The 15,462-nt window shown below is 39.4% G+C and overlaps 1 protein-coding gene across 1 annotated transcript in view; it reads right to left on the bottom strand.

Annotated features, from left to right (window-relative positions):
• The window catches only part of ROS1 (ROS proto-oncogene 1, receptor tyrosine kinase), a 68,574-nt gene that overhangs the window by 1,570 nt on the left and 51,542 nt on the right, over positions 1 to 15,462 (bottom strand). Inside the window, exons 41-43 of the mRNA XM_085056106.1 lie at positions 15,064 to 15,267; positions 13,822 to 13,956; positions 8,577 to 8,740 (exon numbers count right to left, since the gene is read on the bottom strand). Of these exons, the coding sequence (XP_084912232.1) occupies positions 8,577 to 8,740; positions 13,822 to 13,956; positions 15,064 to 15,267 (503 nt within the window). The remainder of the gene's footprint in view (positions 1 to 8,576; positions 8,741 to 13,821; positions 13,957 to 15,063; positions 15,268 to 15,462) is intronic.

The raw sequence follows: 15,462 nt of genomic DNA, 5'->3' as shown, positions 1-15,462 counted from the left end.
TACTAAATGCTCAAGTTATGACTGCTACTATTTTTTGTAACATGTACCTTCTTTTATTACACTCCCTCCTTATTTTACTTCATAACTGAAAAATTAAGGGTGACATACAAGGTTATCTGTTCAGAGGAATCACAAGTATTGTGCTGTTTCACCAGACAACACACAATTTATTGTGTCACTCTAATCACACATCTCTCCAGGCTATAAAGTCAAAAATTTATTCCACATGCTAGAGTCCATTAGGAAATATTATCAGGAAAAGTCTGAAGGAGAATTTTGATTTTAGAAACCTGTTAGCAAGATGGGGTTTGGGACACAGAGCAAACTGTGGTCACATACCACAGTGACTGACATCAATGAAAAATCATTTGATACTCACTTTGTCAGCTCTGGGCTATTATGCCCATATCTAGTAATTGAGCCCAAAATAAGCCTTTACCAACCAATTCAGCTCTTTGTAGTTGTTTTTTGTTTAGTTTAATGGGAACTTTCAGGGGCAAGTTACTTTGGAAAAGGCACATAGGGAAATGCTGAGGGGATGTTTGCAGCAAACTCTTAAGAGGGAAACCTTAAAATAAGGACCCAAGTAAAACTGGGTATTTACAGACCAGACATATGCCGGCTGACCTGCCTAAGTATAGAACACTAGAGGAGCATTCAGATTTGTTTCCTGTATAAGTATCTGGAACTGATGAGGTGATGTTTACACAAATGTGAGTATGAGGTCACTGAGATATTTTTACCAGATATATAGATACATTACTAATTCTTTCCCCAACAGGTCTGAAGAACTACAGAATATATAACATTTTATAATCCTTTTTCAACTTATGTGCCACTGTGTTTCTCATTACAGAAAAAAGAGCTAAAAAATCAGACACCTTGCCTTGGTTTTACTTTTTGAGCTTTGGGAACGTAATAAGGAAGAAATACTATTTTTGCAGAATATTCTTATCATATCCAATGATGGAGGAAGAATATAATATCGATGACCTTTCTCCTATGACATGACGCATAAGATACGTTGCCACTTTCACAGTGACATTTTTTACTCTAAGTGCCCTTTTCTTCAGTGTTGAGTCATCTCTTAGTGCAGTGTTCAGCGCTGATGAAAGTTTAGCACCATTCTGATGTACAAGGCAAAGAAGCTACATGAAGGTTGCAAGTGGTACAGTGCAATGCTTGACTGTTATGTAAGTCGGCAAAGCAAGCAAATAGTTTTTGTTCATTGAGTTGGAGCAGAAGAATGGATGGAGACAGAAAATACTAAAAATGAGTGAATGGAGCAAAAAAAATAATGATACATTGCGAAATTACCCCAGACATGTGAGGACTAGAAGCACTACCAGCACCCTGGGAAGCCATAAGTCAATTCAGGGAATTCTGAATAATCTTTGGAAGGCCCTCCTAAAAAATATTAAAAAATTGAAGGAAGATAGAAAGAAACTGGAGTGGAGAGGCAGATCAGTATATTTATCAGATATCATTATTTTCTTTTCAGTTTTAACATTGCTAAAATTAGTTGATTGATGTACAGTCATGCTGGGTTATACGTGAGTAAATGCAGGATAAACCATGTGATGTGATCCCCTCAGATTTCACAAGCAAAGCCGGGCTGAGTCAACAAAACACCCCAAGAGGAGACGTCCAAGGAGCACCTTCATGAAATCTGAAGTCGTGCTGGAGACTCAACTCTAAATGCTTAAATTCTGAGGGGTTGTCTGCACTGTGAACTGCAACATAGTGTAGAGTTACCCACATTTGCTTTAAACCTCAGGGCATGAGGCAGGCTAGCTCTGTCAGTCCAGAGCTTTGTGCAGGCTGAGGGGTACTCCAGTGAGAAGCAGGTTCCCACTGAGCTCTGTGTTGTCTCAGTTAGACTGCCTCCAATAGCTAAAATGGCAACTTCAAAGCTCAGCACTGTACTTGCACAAACACATGCCTCAGGTGCTACATGCATATGGCTTTGACCTTGCTGGACGCTTTCCCTAGTAGAGCTGTGCTTAAAGCTTAAAGCTTGTGCTTAGAACTTGTGCATGAAGCACATCTGAGCCAAACTGCAGGTGAATTAATTACAACACCTCTCTCCGGGGATAAGCAGAAGCTTTCTCTAGAGAGCCCCACATTAATCAACACAAGAAACTATGATCTCCTGACTCACACTAATGAGGAATAGAGTTCGCTTGCTTAGCCTCCTCTGAGAAGGCCAGCCCTGCCCTGATAAAATCTGTGCTTCCCCCTTCCCAATCCCAGAATCTCAGTCGGCTGCTTCCTGCCGCAGGGCAGCCACGGTGCTGAGCCAGGCCATGGATCCTGCCTCACAATCGCAGAGTGTCTTTCCTTGCCTGCTTGGTAAACTCTGGGGGCTCACAACATGTTTTGAAGTCCTGCCTGGAAGGGTGCAAATTTTTGTGATGTCTTGATAAGCAGAGGAGGGAGTTTTGTTGTTTAAATTCAAGAAGGTGACAACATTTAAGAAGAAAAAGAATGTCAGTAGAAAAGCTGATTGGTTGCGAGTGAATAAACTGATCTAGAGATGCTGATCTTATATTACAACTATTTCAGGGCCAGATCCTCAGCTAGAATAAATTAATGAAGTTCCACTGAAACCAGTGGGGTGCCACCAATTTACACCAGCTAAGCAGCCAGCCTGAGACGTTACTAATTCTGGGTAACATAATCCCATATGATGCTTAGCACCTTCAATATGGTAAGGTATTTAGAAGTGCAGCCCACATTTGTTTTTTCTCAGTAATACGCTCCTGTTTTTCTCATACATACTCTGTTCTTTGTCACTGCTATGCAATGCATGTGGCAGTAAACAAGAGACTGGCTGACTTACTGGCATGGATGAAAGATATACCCCACAGCGAACATATTCGAGAGAAGCACTTGATGACATACCTTTGTTAAGGGTGAAAAATGTGCTTATTGATCCTTGACTGCTTTACCTCAGCCTCGTTGCTTAGCTCAAGGAGATAGTTCCTGTGTAGAAAGTATTTTTCTGATACCTGATGGCCACCTGGAGCTGGAGGTGCTGTGTTTCAGTTTCTTCACATAACCAGTAAGAATATAAATAGAACTAACATATATCCGTTTTAATACTCCACTCTGTATTATGTATCAGTGGAGATATATCTGTGTTTCCTGTCTAATGAAGCATATGATCTTGCATGGTTTGAGGGTGACTCACTGAGCTTTGCTATTCTGTCAGACACTAAAGGTGCTAAAAGTGAGAATTTTGTTCATCCTACATTTCCTCTGCGCTAATCTGCTTGAAGCATTGCCTTTCTTTTTATTTTAATATATTTTTAAGAGAACTGTGGACTGAAATCTCTATGTACAAGAATCTGTCCTAGTAATTACAGACATAAACCTGCTTCTTATCTAGTTGAGTAATATTTATAGTATAAAAGAACAAACAAACAAAAAAAAAAAAAACAAACAAAACAAAAAAACCACCAGCACCATTTGCTGCCATGCAGTAAGGTTACACAAATAGAAAAGCACTCCTTTTCTCCAGGTAACAAAACAGGATTCATTTTACCAAGTTTTAACCAGCCAGGTCTTACATGTCCAATTTAAGCTCCTTGCCTAGGCTGTCTTTACAGTCAACAGAGAAAGGAGGAATGAATTGCTTTGTGGAGATGTTTAATCCACATCCTTGCCTTTACATATTAACATCTCCTGAATATGTCTCCAATTCTCTGGTGACTGTCAAACAGCCTAAAAACCCAGTGTGAATGCAGTTTTTATGTTTTAGTTGTCTATATCCACATCTGTCCACACAAATGCCAGCTCTTAGAGTATTATATCATCTGATTTTTTCCCTCGGTCCACAGCAAAGTATTAGCATTAGTATTATTCACTTGCAGCATCATATGGCTCATGTGCACTCTCTGGAATCAAACTCATTTGTCTGGAGTGGAAATAAGAAATTATTACACCCCCAAGTTTCCTTTTTATTGCAGTGTTGTAACCACTCACTCTTTTTTGGAAGAAGCCTTTTCTCTGACCTCTGCTGGCTTTGGGTCAGCCACTCACTAAGCTAAGTGGGGAAGAGGATTACTGAATTTCAGAAAAATACAAAGGAGACTAGATACAAGATTCTAAAAATGTCTCTTATCAACACATCTGCTTCAGAGAAGCTTCCGTTTGCCCAAGTGATTACTTTATGTTCAGAGAGGTGTGTGGAATCGTTTTTAAAAGGCAGTTGGGTTTAGGAAAATAAACTGATGACTCTTACACGGGGAACAGAAAACAGGTACTCAGCCAGCAGAGAGTGCAAACATATAATTAATGTGAAATCTCTGATTCTAGCTTTTAATATCTAGTCCTTTCAGTGTAAAATTTTGCACAGATATTTAAAAAAGATGTAAGTGAGAGTTTTAGCAAGTACCTGAACTGCTGAAAAAATAAATACACTGGCTTTGGAAAGAAAAATGAAAAAAAGGAAACATTACAAAATTCTAACTCTCATATCTTCCCACATTTTTCAAGCAATATCTTGTTTAGGGAATTTAAACTCATGGTTTTGAGGCCAAATATGTTTCCTTTCAGTCTTTAGTCTTTTATTCTGGATTTTATCCAAGTGCCCAGCATCTCCTCTTGACAGAGGAGACTCTTTTCCTGAGCAATTAGACATCTCTTCCATATAGGTCCAAAAGGCATTGTGGGGAACAGCCCTGATAAGAACAGTCCTTCTGGGTCACAAAGAAGTCACTCCAGCTGCTTAATGCCCAGTTGTCTGATGTCAGCAAAGGCGTTTGCCAAATCAAACAGGTGTTTCCATCTGTAAAGGGGCACTCATGGGACCTGAAAAGCTATAGTGCTCTCCTGTATGTGAAAATGTAAAAACTGATGACTGTAAATAGATGGTCTGGTTATTTTTACAGCAATGGAGGGCTGTCCTTCCAGCATGCTGCACTTCTTGGAACTGGGGGAAGAACAGACTGCCTTTCAGCAATGAATGGGAACTCTGGTGACAGGGCCTGTGCTCAGTAAATTCCCATTGAATTCAAAACCCACTGGTGTCTCAGTCCTCCAGCTGGATAGTGCTGCCCCTGCTCAAATAAATATCGCTATTGCTGCTTTAGGCCCACAATCAATGTCTTGGGAAAGCCTGTAAGAGTAAGAAGGAAAAACTCTAAACTGGTGGACCCTGGTCCTGAGTTTGCTTCCCTCCCTTCCAATGCAGCAGTGTCAGGAGGTGCTGGTATGGAGGTGCTCAGTCGTGTTTATTGACACTTGATGCCTGCTCTGGAGGGGTAACTCTTGCAATAACACAGCATGTGCCTCGTTTACCATCCCCATGTTATCCTGGTAGCATGCTGTCCACTAACAGTCTGTCTGTATTGGTTTACCCACACTTGCCATCTCTGAGTCATACTGCACTGGCATTAAGGTTATGGAGAAAATCTAATGTTTTTCAGCTCTCCCACCTATGGAAATCACCGACAGCATGTATGGACATGCTGAAAGCGTGGCTACCCATGAGTAGGTAAGACTCAACAGAATTTGGAAGATGTTACGATTCCCTGTAAGGCTAAGTATCTTATCTATTTTGAGGCATGTCATTTCACTTTGCTTGACATTTGCCTCTTTCTTTTGGAACTAGGTCACCTGGTTAGAACAAGCATTTCTTGGCAGGAGGCTCATGACTGGAGTTTCATTACACACAAAGGCCAATGACCGTGTAGCATTTTTGGAAAATGTTGTCCAGGACAATCCATCATGGAACAGTCTTTTGGATTATTTGTTTTGGCTGTCATCTTTCTACTACTACTACTAACACAAGAAATACTTCACTTAGTCCTAGCTAGAAATGAATAGAAATTTTAAAAATCACTAACTTATTATAAAATGTGTTACAAATTACAGACTGAGACATATTCCATACCCCAAACTGTTTTTGACAGGGTCATAGTGGAGCACACATTTTAGTCTGGAAACTCAACTAGAACCTGAATGGCCTCTTCTTGCTTAAATCAATCTCACTTCTGGAGCCCACGTTTCACTGAATTCCACTCCATGAGATTTATATGGCAGGCAGAAAAACTGTTGAATTAATTCAAGTCTGGAGAGCAACAGAAAACTGACATGCATGTGTCCCTGATCAGATAATCCAGCAACATTAAGACATCACAAGGAAGCTAGGCTTCCAGTCAAGTACACAGCATAATATTTTAATGGGCTTATTAAGACTGTGCTTGGTGAAAGAGAGAAATAACCTACAGGTGAACTATGAATATACAGGAGAATAAGTATGTGCATTTTACAGACATGTAAAGAGCTAGTCAAGTGTTCAGTCTTTCAAAATACATTTAAATGGAAGGATGATATGTAGATGAATGAAATTCAAGATACCCTGTTTCCTGATGGGTATTTCCTGCATGAAAATCACCAAATGAGCCTTAGGAGAAGTTAAAGAGAAGTTTTGAGAATTGAAGCATGAAAACATTGAATAGAAACAGGAAAACAGTTTTTTTGTCTTCTCCTCCCAGTGCAGATCCAGTAATGATTCTGTGGCAATAGCAGCTGGGCAGAACCTATGGAAAGGGAAGAATGGAGGAAGGACAGAAGAGGAAACATGAGGAGAGGTCCAAGGCTCAGGAAGAGAGTGTGCCAAGCAGAAGCTCTGAGAGCCAAAGCTTTGCCTGCACTGAATTGCCCTGCTTACCACAGTGGGCCAGATTTTAAAAACTAAGTTATTATAAATAGGCTTCACAGGCTCTGATTTTAAAAGTGACTGCTGTGAACAGATTCCCTGACTAAAATGTACATTATGGAGTATTGCTATTATTAAGACCACCCTTGAAGTCCATTATACTATCACATTTTCTGCAGTAAATTGATTTTTTTTCAGATTTTTATCATTCAATTTAATCATTTATTTTTTATGGAAGCCTCAATCCATGTGTCCCCTATGCAACAACTTGGTCATTTCTAAGAATTCAACTTTTGTTCCTGGCAAACAAAAAGAAAAGCAATGGCATTTTCTCTGTGACCTCTGTGGGGCAGAACCTGAAATTTTGGCAAAATAATGTTTTTTACATTAAGAATATGTATTGGTCATCCCAGTAAGAGTAATTATCTGCCTAGATTGAGCAAGTTAACAGCTGGAGAAAGATCAGGATTAGTTGTCACATGCTAAGCAGAGACTTGCAGTGAAATGAAAATTCTTTCATGTTACATCTGTGCCAGGCCTGCTCCACCACAAGGACAACAACCTATATTCCAGCCTCTTTCTCCAACTCCAAGCAGCAGAAGGGCAGACTTCTCTAGCAATTTCAGCCCTGCTAAAGATTTAGAGATATTGATGCAATGCCACAAGAATTTCTTAACTCTGTTAGTTTTTGTGTCTTTGTTGCCTGTGGAATTAGGGAACACAGAGAGGAGATGTCTAAGGTAGCAAACCAAGCTAGATCAGCAGTAGGTGCAAGCAGTTGAATCAGTCCAGCCCTGTGTCCAGTGGATGTTGTGTTCCTGTAGCCATCTGAAAATTAAACATCCTGTCTGAGATACTATAGCTGAGATGTTGTAATTTACACACTATCCTGAGTAATGTGCTTGAACAGAGATGATGGACCAGATGAGTTTCAGTGGTTCCCTCCAATCTTACCCACCCCATAATTCTGTGTGAGCTGAGTTGAATATGGCAGGTCACCTAGATGGCAGCCATCATCAGTGAAGAGTGAGGCAAAAGGTGACCTGCTTATAAAATTAATTATAAAATATGCCTAAAACCAGTAGTTGCCACTTTCTGAAGGTGTTTGTTTCTGCTTCTGATGACAGAGCTACCTAGAAGAGTATCCTAGATAAGACTCCTAGCTTGTAGACAGCTGCATTTAGGTGAGATAAAGTCCATCCAAAATGTAAGTCCTATTAGCTTGGGCATAGTGCCTAATTAATTGGCTGTACTCCTTTTCTGAGCTAATGCCAGGTTTACATTTGTGCCAGATGAAGTATCTCTTTCTTGAATGTCATTACTGAGAGCTAAGACACCCTCAAAGAAACTAAGGAATTACACTGTATGCAAATATCTTTTCATCATAGCATAAGGGTGCAAAATCAGCTGTTAAAAAAGCATGAAACAATAGATTATCTGTGCTGGCCCCATCACGTCTTTATAAAGTTTTTAGTCCTGTAATGTAAGCATGTCATTAACAGACTGGATTTGACATAAAGAGAAATCACAACCAAAATAAATTGAAATTTGTAAAGCTTCACAGAATGAAAAAGATTAGAAAAATATCAAATGGACTGGCATTAAGTGGCCACTGGACAGTGCCAATGAATTTAATATAGGAGGTATCCTGAAGAAAAATGTTTATGTAGTTGGGTAATTGAGTACAGTGCCACTCTTGGGATGGATCAGGAAGTTTTTAGGAAAACAAAAAGTATGGAACTATTAAAACTGTTTGTGAATCAGGGTGAGTTCCTAGTTCACCAGCAACTTGTGAAGGGAAAAAAGGAGAATTTGAGACAGTGACAAATGCAATGAAAAGCACCTAAGAAATCCCACTTTACTCACAGGGAAGAAGCCACAAGACTAGCAGGTGCTGTCCCAGACTCACCTTCAAAAGCTTCATTGATGACTCCAGTTGATGCTTTTTTGTCTTCAAGGCAGTGGATGAAGGACAGTGGAGAGTGTCTTATCTCTTGCAGTTTGTCATGAATATAAGAGAAAGTAGGTCTGTTGAGAGGTTCTTGGGACCAGCATCTCGTCATTAAATCACATCTGAAAAAAAAAAATAGAATCATTCGTCTCAACACTTACCATTAAACATCTGAGAAGCAAGTTTGGCCTGAAAACTTTCTATATGGTACAAATCTTATCATCAGCTGCTGAGGGAAGAAAAATATTAGAGAGCAGGTGTCAGCAGTAATCAAAGTGACAGCTTTTAATTTTTAAAAAATTGATACTTTTGAGATTGGGAGCAGATATAACTTTTTTTAAAAAAAAAGGACACATTTGCCCTTAACATCTACTCTCAACAAAGAAGTCAGGAATATTTTGTAAGTAAGCAGACAAGGAGGACATTCTCTCACAGAAAAAAAAAAAAATGGAAGTGTAAAACCAGAAATGGACCTGAAGTTTTCAAGTTATTTAATCTTCCTTCAACTTAAGTTGCCTCAAATTTAGAAGCTCAAGGCAAACCCTCCAGTACAGGGAGGGTTAATTTTGACTTCTACCTCCAAACCCAAACAAATAGGAAAAAGTTTTCCCATCAAAGGCAAAAATGGTATGAATTTCTCCTGGGTGTAAGATTCCAGCCCACCTTGTACAACACTATAGCTACCATTTAGTGGAAAACTTCACCTCCTGTTTGTCTAAATGATAGGGTTGGGTTTTATTCCTTGCTCAAGGTGAGTTTATGCTACACAAAACCAAATCCTACAAAAGCCAGGGGGAGACAGGATGAAAACCAAAACACAGCCAACACCTGGACATGCTAAGTGTTGGGAGTGGAAAGAGATCTTAGAATCTCAAAACCAGAGAGCAGCCAGTGAAAGGCTGGTTCAGGAAGCTGCATCTGGAATGTGGAGCATTTACCTCTAAGCCTTAAGTTCAAACCCTCCCTTGACAAACATCTTCCCAGACCTGCTGCTATGTGATACCAGGCGTTAATTTGTTATGTGACATGAATTGCTCAGATCCTTGCTTATCCACCTTAAAAAGATGACTGCTGTCCTTCACCACATCTGGGTATCTAAAAAACCCTTTTTGACAGCTGGGAGGAATCTCTTGACTTCTGATTTTTCAATTAAATTTTTCATTAAAATATTAGTGTTGTGTGAGAATGTGAGTAGAAAAATTGTTTCAAAATCAATTTTCATCAGCCTGTATTCTTGTGGTTTTCAAGTTGAACAGAGTAATTCTGTTTTTTTCAAAAGGAGTCCATGAAATTTTGAAAATCTATTTTAAGAATCTAAGAAGTGGTAGTGGCTTCCTAACACTCTGAATCACTTGATCTGCTTTCTTTCAGGTGTACTGGTTATTGATGACACTGGAAATATAGAAGAAAGAAGACTCAATGGGACTCAAAATAAGGTCAAATAACTGGTTTTCCTTTTGCTGCCAACAAAGTGTCACACTGAATTCTGGTCTTGGATGCTGGAAGCCAAACAATCTGCTTTCTGGTCATGCTTGTTGGTAGGATATCCAGGCAAAAAACAAGTTCAGGTGCTGTGCATCACCAGGTTTGCACTTGGGCTCTCATGAGCAGAGCCTTGTGGAAGAAACAACCAGACACAGAGCTAGAAAGAAACAGGAAATGATGTATGTCATAGATGCATAGAATGTTTTGGGTTAGAAGGGATCTTCAAGGATCATCTAGTCCAAACCACCAGCCATGTGTAGGGACATCTTCAATGATGTCAGGCTGCTCAAAGCCCCACCCAACATGGCCTCAAACAGTTTCAGGGATGGGGTACCCACAACTTCTCTAGGCAATCTTTTTCAGTGTTTCACCACCCTTATTAAGAATAAGAAATCTTATGTAAAATAATTCTTTCTTATACACAACCTAAATTTACCCTCTTTGCATTTATGAAACAAGAACATCTAAAATATAGATTATGAATATATTTGTATTCCTATGACCAATCTCTGCCTTTCTAAATAACTATTTTTTATTGCACAATCTGCTTTATAAAGATGTCCAGTTTTGTTACAGAGTAAGGATATTCACTTCAGCCAAAACTGTAATTCAATACTGTAATTTTCTCATTTTAATTATATTACATATTTTTATTTCCTAAATCAAATTACTTGGTGATTGGCTTAAAATATCAGTACTAGAGAGAACTGGTATTTTTCACTGTGTTTAATTCAGATGGGGTTTAGGTTTCTAATGATAAAAACTTTCATGCTCTCTCAGAATATATCTGCCACTTTTACATATACAGCTATTTGTGGTATGGCATTTAGCTTTTGAGGCATGCTGTGATATCCAAAGTTTTAAGTCGTATGCCACAAACTTTCACTAGCTCTGAAATGCATGAGCATGAGACCAGTCAAGAGGGTGAAAGCCAGCTTAACATGCCAAGATACATATGAATGACAGATTGAGCATTTATCTATGTTTTTTGGGAGCCAAATATGCAAACAGTCTATTGCTTCAGCATGAAAAAGAGACTCAGAGGATTCCTTTACTTCACAGGGAAACACAACATCAAAACACAGTATCACAATGTTCCAAACACAACCTCAGCTAAAGATTAATATGTTAGGTTTGAGGACTAACTTTTACACTAGATGTACACCTACACACCTACACTTCACACAGGTGTTTTATCTGGGGGTAACAACCAGATGTTGGGTATGTCCAACAGAGCTGCTTATGTGGGGCTAGTTAGAATTCAAGAGCCTGGAAAAGCAAAGAACTAATATTCAATATCTGATATTGGAGGCTGAAAGTGAACATTCCTGAAATGCACTATAAGTTATATGCATTACGATTTTTTTCTCACATGAAATGGAAAATACAATTGATGTGTGATTTTCCTAGAAAAGGGGAAAATTTGTCATGATGAAGTAACCTCTGATTTCATCTGATGCCTTCTGTGCAAGGCCTTCTTCTCTCCCACTCTCTTAATCCCTCCAGGGGATCATTCCCTGAAAAAATAGCAAAAAGCTTTTAGTTACTGAACTGAGATTTCTTCATCAAAGTCAGTTCTGTAAGTTTGCACAGAATTGAGCATTTGTTGAAACTGCAGCTTCAAGTCAGCAAATGTCCTGGTGCTTGCACAAATTCCCTAGACTGTAACCCACAACCTTTGAGAATCTATGTTAAATTCGCTCAGTTCAGTCCAAACCTTGGCATTCTCTTGCATGAAAGCCTCACACCCAGGTGGCTGTTCCAGATGTGGATCTCTGACTGCAAATACAGTTCCATTCATAGACCTAATTCATATTTCAAGAAATGTGTATTATTTCTAGATCCAAGCCAATTTTTCAATTTATTACCAAGCTTTACCTAGCCACACTTCTCTGGGGATAAGTACTCCCTGGAGTAACAACTTGTGGAGGCAAGGGGAATAATTTCCCCTCCTGGAATAAAACGCCAAACAAACAATCCCACTTCCTTCGTGCTTTTACAGCTCAAGGTTTCTGTGCCAGCCCTACTTGCACTTGCAGTGTAAGCCTACCACAGATTCCTAAACACTTCTCAGCTGAAGTACTTTGGCCTTTGAACTCTCTTCCTATCAGGGATGGTTTGTTTTGTCAAATGACAATGAGCAAGCCAAAGTGCCGAAGAGGACAATTACTGACTGCTGATGTCCTGATGCAGGTTCAAAACCACAAGGAGGGAAGCAGGAATGTCAAGAATCCCGGCATGCCATTAATGACCTAGCAAAGCAGCAAAAAGCTGTTTACGCTACTGACAGAAGCTGCATGCAGGTGCTGAGTGTTCACCAAATGAGATAAAAGATGGTACAAGAGTCTAAGCTCATCAGCTCCTTGGCTTTCAAAAACTACTATTAGGCACTGATCCTACAAGTTTCAACAGGCAGACCAGTATTTAAGCCCCATCTGTTATGTTAAATTCAAGGTCTGGGACCTTAAAAATAATTTCAAGCAAAGTTTTCTTGATTTTTCTGAAAATCTGGTCACTCGTTTTAAGGCAATTTATGAGCTTTCATGTAAATTTGAATGTCAGACTACTACATGGATATAGCTTCCTCCTGTGCTTTTTTGTTCACAGAACAGCTGTCAGAATTTTTTTAAGAAACATTTCTCAGCAGAAAATATTGAAATTAAAATTTCTTTGGGCTTTCATTTGTTCTGTGACTTCCACTTCTCCCTCTGTTATTAAAACAAAATTCTAATCTCTTCAGTTCTTCAGTTCCTCCAAGTGCTAAAGCTTAGTTTGGGGGGTTTTGCATTTTTTATTGCTAATATGGTATTTCAGCTATATCTACATTAATGATAAATATTCACCTTCTCTTACACTCAGAACATGGAAATTGGTTTAAGATCTATCATGGAGATATTGGCTTGCCAAGCACAGAATGATTCTCAAGCCTTTTCCTCAGACCCAGGAGTGAGACTTGTTCACTTTTAGTAGTCTCTCCTTCTATTTGCAGCTGTCATGTGCACTGCTCTGACTGCTTATGCAGAGTGGGGGATAAAGAAATTGAGACATGGAATTAGACAATGCTGAGTGATTGCTGAGCTCATGTTCCACTTCCTCCTTTATACACCTCTGGCCGTTATGGATTTGATCCACTTGATGTATTTATTTGATTTTGTAAATTGCAAGAATTTTGCAATTAAACCTGAGTTTTGTGCTCAAGAGATGAGCAGAAATTGAAGGATTTACTTATCCAGTCCAGCTAAAGACTAATCAGAGGTGCAGACTTCCCTTTTCCTGCGCGGCTTCAGCTCTTCTTACTGGCTTTTTTGAGTTCTTTCTACAAGGGACAGAGTTTATTTTTCACATATATTCTAATACTATCCTAATTCCTGCAGCTACCATTGAGAAAGACAATTTTACAGTTTTATCAGCAATCACAGACACCTGGTGTACAGAGACCAGTAAAATCTTTCTCTAAAGCTATCTTAACTTCTAACCAATACCTTCATATACTCTCAGCCTATTTTCACATTACTACCAGATCCACATCTTAAGTTCTTATTCACAGGATGCACTCTTGGATTAATTAGTAGCAGGTTGATCAGTTTTATTTGAAACAAAGGTGGAGGATTCTGGGCTCTGCATGGATATGACTAACCTTCAAAATGATGACCACCTGGCAAAAAGCCTCTTGCTTCTTATAAATATTACCAACAACATTTAAACAAAATTAACTTACAGGGCATCAGGACAATTGTTTGGAGATTCCAGCCTTCCTCCTGATCGTACATGGTGTAAAACTTCTGTATTGGAGAAACCTGGATATGGCTGTTGACCCAAAGTTAATATTTCCCACACTAGTACTCCAAAAGCCCTGAGAAACACCACCAAAAAAAGAGAAAAATTAATAACCACAGTCATCATGAAACCTCCCTATTAACAGTTAGATTGCATCTAACCTAAGAATAAGACTCAGAAAAATTAGGAGTAAGAAGACTTAATTCATTTTTGTTCCTAAACCAGCCTCTGGAATAGCTGAAATAAATGTGTAGAACTGAGACACTTTCCCAGGCTCACTGAGAAGCAGCTCAGAAGACACTGAGTGCCCACATCTTCCCTTGGCAACACTCTGGTTTATCATGTCCTCACATAAACAGTGTTTAGAAATCTCTAGGGGTGTGGTTTAAAATGGAGAGAGAGAAGTTCTTCTAAGCACCACTTGTGGAGCAATCAGCACCTCATTTGGTTTGGCACAGAGTACTAAACTACTTTCTGAGTTAAGTGCAAGAGTAGCAGTCAAACAGATAGGTGCAGGCTTGGGGACTTGGACAAGATCTGTGGGCTGAGTACCTGTGGCCACCAAAACTTAAACTTTGAATCTCAGGTTTCACGGATCTGGTTTAGTCTGTGGTTTTTTTCCCTGCCTCCTGACAGTGGGACTCTGCTTCTTCACCATAAACTCAAAGCCACTCAAATACACACTTTTGGCAAACCTCCACAGCAAAGTACTGTGACTTTCCCCTGATGATGCTGAAAAGTCTGGTCTTCAAAATAAAGAAGACATTAGAAGAGGGTGAAACTGTAAGGGCAAAGTATTTGGCTGTAGGAAGGAAATGTCAATAAACCTAACTGAAAACAAAGTAGAACAGCATGCAGGTAGTCAATTCACTGCCCAATCAAGCAAAAACCCATATTATGGGTCTGGTACAGTCATAAAATTGTTTGAGTGACACTAGTTCCTTCTAGCCAGAATCCAAAGCAAGAGATCAAGGCATGAAGAAATATATCCATGAAATATACTGCCGTTGTGTCAAATTTTTCATTAGATCCTTAAAATTTTGCTTAGGAGGAAATATGCTCTAGCCCAAAAATTATTAGAGATGACAATATACAACCTTATAATTCCTCTTATAAGCCAATATTTTCTTGCTGTGGGATTTAGTATGGTTATCCCCACAGCTGTGTGGCTGCTATAACTCACCAGACATCAGAGCGACTTGTAAAGACACCATCAATAAGGCTTTCAGGAGCCATCCATCTGACAGGGAGTAAGCCTTCTCCTCTTTTCCTGTAATAATCATTTTTATAGACATCTCTGGCAAGTCCAAAATCACCGATCTTTACTATCCGGGAGGAGCTGTCATATTCTTTCTCAGACACAAGGCAGTTTCGAGCAGCCAGGTCCCTGATTTTTAAGGCGGAGAAAAGAGGATGCAGTTAGAACTGTAGAATAACTCAGGCCCATAAGTGATCTGGTTCAACCCTCTCTTCAGAGCAGTGCCAACCCCAAGGTTGGAACAAGTGATTTAGGGACTAACGCAGTTAAATTTGGCATATCTTCAAGACTGGAGATGACACAGCCCCTCTGGACAACCTGTTT

The sequence above is a fragment of the Lichenostomus cassidix genome, chromosome 3 (genome assembly GCF_008360975.1).
Source record: "Lichenostomus cassidix isolate B80296 chromosome 3, HeHo_3.0, whole genome shotgun sequence".
NCBI classification, from domain to species: Eukaryota; Metazoa; Chordata; class Aves; order Passeriformes; family Meliphagidae; genus Lichenostomus; species Lichenostomus cassidix.
This window is presented reverse-complemented; position numbering and strand designations above follow the sequence as displayed.